Source organism: Mus caroli, chromosome 10 (genome assembly GCF_900094665.2).
Source record: "Mus caroli chromosome 10, CAROLI_EIJ_v1.1, whole genome shotgun sequence".
In the NCBI taxonomy this organism is placed as follows: domain Eukaryota; kingdom Metazoa; phylum Chordata; class Mammalia; order Rodentia; family Muridae; genus Mus; species Mus caroli.
In genome coordinates this window covers 38,106,069-38,112,637 of record NC_034579.1, presented here as the reverse complement: position 1 = coordinate 38,112,637, position 6,569 = coordinate 38,106,069, and the positions used below count along the sequence as shown (strand labels likewise).

Here is a 6,569-nt window from a genome sequence, read left to right as displayed (position 1 = left end):
TCTCACTGGCCAGGATTTGGCTTTGTGGACCAGCAGCCTTGAATTCTCAGAGATTCATTGCCTCTGCTGGCCAAATACAGGGCATGTGCCACCATACTTGGTCCTGAGCTGAAGTTCTAATATTTTCCAGTGGGGGAAAAAAAAATCTAAGAGTCTAAGAGTAGAAATAAAGATTCACTAATTCCTTTATGAGGAGAAAAAAAAACCCAAACAAACCAAAACCCTGTGAAAAGTCAGAATTACCCATTACTCACTCCCAGTAAGTCTACACAACTGACCTGCAGGTTATGCTCAAAGCAGGCCAAAGTCTTGTTAAACAGACTGAGGAAGTCCTCTGTGTTATTTGACAAATCCTCACCATTGTTTGTTAGGCAATCTGTAAAAACAAGGAAACAAACATTATGCCTACAAATTTATAAAAATCCACCCGCCTCTGCCTCCCAAGTGCTGTAATTAAAGGCATATGTCACCACACCTAGCAAATAGTTCAAAATTTTAAATAAAATTTAGAAATAAGGAACAGGAAAAAGGAAATGAAGGACCTGTCCGAGGTCACACAACTGATACACAGAAGGCTGGAATTTGTAATCAGTCTGGCTGTTGGTCCAGCACTCTAGACACTGCAAAGTGAGTAACACACACACACACACACACACACACACACGCATACACACACACACGCATACGCACACACACACACACATGCATACGCACACACATACAAACACACACACATACATACAAACCTGCACACATATACACACATACTAACACATATACATACATACATATACACATACACAATACACATATACAGACATACAGACACACATATGCAAACACACACATACATACACATTCCCAGACTGTTAAACAACTTAACAATTTCAGTCCTCAGAGTGGACGACTGCATGTTTCTGCTCCTCTCTGGTACCCATAAGAACCTGACACCACCAGGGATTCAGGAAGTCACTGCCACCTGATCAGACAGATGAAACCTAATCCTGGTTAACTGGGCGGGGCAGCCAGCACTTTAACTTCTGTGTATAAACTTGGGACACTAGAAGCAGGTGCTCACCCAGCCAGATGAATTATAAAACCACACTCCTAATTCCAAAAGCCAGCTAGACTTCAGTGGATTCACAGGCAGACAGACAGACAACCCCTGCCCCCTGCGTGAGTGTGTGTGCACACGCACGCGCACGCACACACAGAGCTTGGGCAGGACCCTCTCTGCACCAGTGAACACTGACGGAGGCCTTCTTGGTGAACCTTTTCCTAGATGCTTGGCCTCTCTGAGCCCGGGCATCTATAGTCCCTGCCGCTTTCTTATCTCAAGAACACAAGTGCAGCTCTAACTGCTCATCAATCGTTCACAAACTGACGGTTCCCGTTATAAATGAACAAACTAGCCAGAGAAAGAAAGGCACACACACCAAGACTCACATACAGGTCAGTAGGTGCCAAAATGTCAAACGTGTTCTCCACATGCCTGTATTTCCTTAAGCACGCAATTCTTTTTTACTTAAATAAAAATGATTCCATATGTCAGTATCCACAAAGTTCAAATACTAAAATCCTTTGCTGTTGTTGTTTGTTTGTTTGTTGAGACAGGGTTTCTCTGTGTAGCCCTGGCTGACCTGGAACTCACTCTGCAGACCAGGCTGGCCTTGAACTCACAGACATCCACCTGCAGCTGCCTCCCAAGTGCTGGGATTAAAGGCATGTGCTACCATGTCCTGGCTTACTAAAATCTTTTAAAAGTAATAATAAAAGTAATAATAATAATAATATATAAAATAAGCAATGTAATAATAATATAATAATAGTTAAAAAGTGCTATTTTATTAACACATTGTAGCCTTGACTTCTAGGTCAGGTAGAACAGACATAAATAAAAACAAGCACAATTATAGTCAGAGAACATTCAGTTAGGCTAAAGGTCTTTAGCTTGAGGGTTACAGAGAAGTCCTAGAAAGAGTTTCCCCATAGCAGGCAGACCCCAGTGTCACAGTGAGTCCTGTCTGGCAGACACAGTCAAAGATGGCAGGCTCCTGGTACATGCAGAAGCTCAGAGCACGCTGTTCTGGAGAGCTCTGGCAATTTCTTCTACAAGATACACAAATAAACAATTTCTTTATAAAAAAATGGTTTATGAAGAAGGCCATTCTGAGGAATAAAAGGACTTAATGTCTTGTATTTTACTGCTATTTTCTTTTCACTTAAAATAATTGGAAAATTAAGTGAAAAGCCTGCGAGAACTGACGGCTGATTAAGTGCTGTCCCGGCACAGTGTGGTTTTTTCAGTAACTATTAGGCGGTGGTATTACAACGCACAAAGGAGCTCACTTATACAGCGGGGTTAAACGTGTCTTGATTATTAGAAGAACCCTGACTTTCTGATACAACACAAAGGGGCTCTAGTAAATCCCCTTTATCTACTGCCGGGAATCGGGAGGGTAAGGTTATACACAGAGAGGAGCTGTATGCTGCAGAAATTAGTAAGCTAGGGAAGGTATAAGGACAAGCTCTCCATTCGCGCTGAGTGAAGTGGTCATTGTACTTCTGCCTCCTCTCAGATAATCAATGGAGCCTCATCAAGGCTGTGCAGATTAGCACAGCTTCTGTCTCCGTGAGGACTCCGGCATCAGCTCAAGAGGCGTTCTCCGGGCGCTGAGGATTCCAGTCAAGCCCTCACACAGAAACCAGCTAAATTATTACAGCAGAATTGTGTGGCTTCTGTCTTCCTCCCTGACCCCCCAGGGCTGAGGACTGAACCATGGTCCCCCTACATAAAAGCACCCAATCACTGAGCTATATACCCTGAGTCCTGAGTCCTCTAGCGACAGAGTCTGCACTCAGACTTCTCCCCATCCTGCCTCCTCACCCTGCTGCCTGGCGGGATTACAGGTGTGTACCACCGAGTCCAGCTGAACCACTCAGCCTTAGAGATGTGGTGTCAATTAGGAGTCTGTTGTTCAAGCTCTCTAGTGGTTTAAAACAAAGTTTATAAGATTTATTTACATGTATGAGTATTATTTACATATACTACATGCCTGGTGCCCAAAGGGGTCAGAAGAGGGTGTAAGACTTCATGGAATGGGAGCCACAGATATCCGTGAGCTGGGAACCCAGGTCCCGAGAACTGAACCCAGGACCTTTAATTGCCACGCTGTCTTTGCAGCCCTCTCTGCTCTTTTTTTTTTTTAAGACTTAACTTTTATTTTATGTGTATGTTTTACCTGCATGTATGTATGAGTGCACTGCATGTACACCTGGCACCCTCTGAGGCTACAAGATGGTGCCAGATGCCCTGGAACTGGAGTGACAGACAGTTCTAAGCTGCTGTGTGGACACTGGGAACTGGGCCAGGGTCCTCTGCAAGGGCAGCAAGTGCTCTAAACCTCTGAGCCACCGCTTAGGCCCAGCCACCACAGCCTGTTGTGGGTTGCTCTGATGCTGCTGTGTATTCAGATGCTAAATACTGCCTCTCCCTAAGACTGGTTGTCCCCAACAAAGAGATCCTCATTTTTACCAAGTGATGCATTGCAAACCTTGCTCCCCAACTTAAAACTATTTGGATAATTAAAAATGGCTGCAGCCAATTACTGGGGTGAAGAGAGAGATGGAGTTTGAGTCATTGGGGCTATAGATAGGGAGATAGAGAAAGAGAGAGACAGGGACAGAGACAGATAAACAGAGAAGAGACAGGGAGGGAGAGAGGGAGGGAGGGAGGGAGGGAGGGAAGAAGGGACAGGGAACAGGAGGTCTCCATTAGACATGCTGAAACCACGCCCACAGGAAGTGGGCCCTGAAAACAGGCTGGTGGAGTAAAATGACCTGGGAAGATTTGAACAGCAAGTTTCTGGGGAGCAGAGCTGGGAAGCAACAGACTAGAGACTAGAAATATAGACTGGGGGCCATCTCCCAGTAGTTGTGCAAAGCCAAATACATAAATCGCAGTCTGAGTCCCGTTCATTTGAAGCTACACCAAGACAGAAATAATTCACTTATTTTACAATGTCCCTATGAGCCCATCTAAGGTAGGAGGAACACAAGCTATGCCTGGAAGGCTGAGACAGGAGGCCTGTGAGCCAAGCGGAGGCCAGCCTGAGACACACAGGGAAGCCAGCCCAAGACACACAGCGATACACATGCCCTGATTTACTGCAGTTACAGGTTGTCTGAGAAGAAAGAGTGCATTCCTCAAGGCTGGTAACATGGCTTAAAGGGGAAGGGTGCCTGCCTCCAGACCTGAAGACCTGAGGTGGATTCCCAGGGACCCACATAAAGAGAGAACTAATCTCACGGACAGCAATAATTGCCGCTTTCGGAAAAGTTGAGCAAACTTTAGAAAATAAGATTAGATGGTGAGAGTGTTGTAATTAAGTTTAGAAATACAAAAAATATGTTTAAAATCATGCAAATAAGTCCACTGCCACATAGACAATATGTGAAAAAGACGGGCCCTGCCTGCCTGACCTTCTGGCTCAGCCAATAAGCTTTTATTAGTGATTTTTCTCGTCAGGAATACTTAAAAATTATTGCACCACTGAAAGTTAATTTCCCTTTGGTGAATCCTCACGCCCATACAATACCCAGGGCACTGGAATTTCAAGTTGTCTATGGAGAGAGAGTAGATTTCCAGGGGCTGGCAACATGGCTGGTGCCAAGCCTAGTGACCTGAGGTGGAGTCCCAGGGACCCACGTGGTGGAAGGAGAAGACTAACTCCAGGTTAAGCTGAGGAGTCTATTGAAACTCTTACTTTATACATGCTAACACTGGCTCTTGGATTCTTTAGTAATAACAATGAGCTTCCGCCATCCACACATCCTACACAGCAGAATGCAGCCGAACAATCACACCCCCCTGGATCTGCTCCTGACTCTTCTCCTGCCATTCATGTAAGCCCGCCTCCTCATCCACGCTGGGGGCTGCCTGCCTGATGCTCACACAGGGTAGGGGCTGTGAGGATCCTAACCAGAGACACTTAACCATCCTGCTCGCTCCCACCTTTGCTCTTCCTCCAGAGTCCTTTCTCATGTTCCCAGTGTCTCACTACACAGTGTAAGACAAGCAAGAATGCTTTGTGACATTCTGATAAATGTGGGGCTTCTTTTTGTTTTGTTTTTGGAGCTGGAGGCGGAGCCCAGGGCTTCGCGAAAGCGCTCTGCCTCTCACCTAAACCCCAACCCCTACACATTTCTTTAAACTTTGTAATATTTTAAAGATACTTTCCTGCTATCTTCATGAGCCAGGTGTGCAGAGACCACACTTAGAAATGCTTGCACACTTGGCAAAGAGTCTGTCTAAAATGATCACAGAGGTGCTGGAGAGATGGCTCACAAGCTTCTATACTGGGATCTGAGGTCCTCTTCTGGCATGCAGACGTGCATGTAGACGTACATGCAGATAGAACACTCATGTACATAAAGTAAATGAATCTTTAAAATGATCACACCGGGTGCCAACTCTAAGGAAATAGCAGTGAAGAAATCTAAGGAATTAGTCTGAGACTAAAAGGGAAAAAAAGGAGAGAGAGAGACAGACAGACAGAGAAAGGAGAGAGACAGACAGACAGACAGAGAAAGGAGAGACAGACAGACAAAGGAGAGACAGACAGACAGAGAAAGGAGAGAGAGACAGACAGACAGAGAAAGGAGAGAGAGGGAGACAGACAGACAAGACAGAGAAAGGAGAGACAGACAGACAGACAGAGAAAAGGGGAAAAAAGAATGCTGTTATTGAATAAACCAGAAAAAAAAATGAAATTTAATGAGTTCAGTCTCTTAAAACTCTTTCAATTCCATTTGAAATTCAACACAGAAATCGTGGAACACTTTAAAATAAGACTAAAACAATGAATGGGATCAGGGTTTTTTATGCAAAATCCTGGAAAAGAAAGCATTTGGTTCCTTCTGATTTCATCCCCTCGCATTCTGGGAGCTTCCAGGTTTTCTAGAGTTTTGAGTGGGAATTAAATGCATAAAGTCCAAAGCAGGTAAATTTACCTCCTCTGGATGAAGGTCAGAACCGAATGAAAATGAAGTCATCTTTCTCCACCCTTCAGCTGACCTACCCCCCTCCCCAAAACGCATCTGAGCTTTTAGTTCTTTTGCCTGGCTTGTTAATTGATTCTAATCAGGAAATGATAACCTCTTGAGTCAGAGCAGTATTTTCAAGATACAATGGCTCAGAGAACACAAGTGCACACAGTACAACCCTAGCACCAGGGAGGTGGAGCAGGAAGACCAGAAGTTGAAGACCAAGCCAGGTGTGGTGGCGCACGCCTTTCATCCCAGCACTCGGGAGGCAGAGGCAGGCAGATTTCTGAGTTCGAGGCCAGCCTGGTCTACAGAGTGAGTTCCAGGACAGTCAGGGCTACACAGAGAAACCCTGTCTCGAAAAACCAAGAAGAAGAAAAAGTTCAAGTCCAGCTGTGGATACACAGTGAGCTTAAGGCCAGCATGGGCTACATGGAACCCTGTCACAAAAAAATCAAATTGTTTTAAATCCCATTAGAAACTGGGGATTCAGCAGTTAGGAACACTGGCTTCGAGCCAAAAAG

General features: G+C 45.0%; 1 protein-coding gene across 1 annotated transcript in view; it reads right to left on the bottom strand.

Moving 5' to 3' along the window:
- Positions 1 to 6,569, bottom strand: part of Ostm1 (osteoclastogenesis associated transmembrane protein 1) — a 26,001-nt gene that overhangs the window by 10,677 nt on the left and 8,755 nt on the right. The window contains exon 3 of the mRNA XM_021174468.2: positions 279 to 376. Within this exon, the coding sequence (XP_021030127.1) occupies positions 279 to 376 (98 nt within the window). The remainder of the gene's footprint in view (positions 1 to 278; positions 377 to 6,569) is intronic.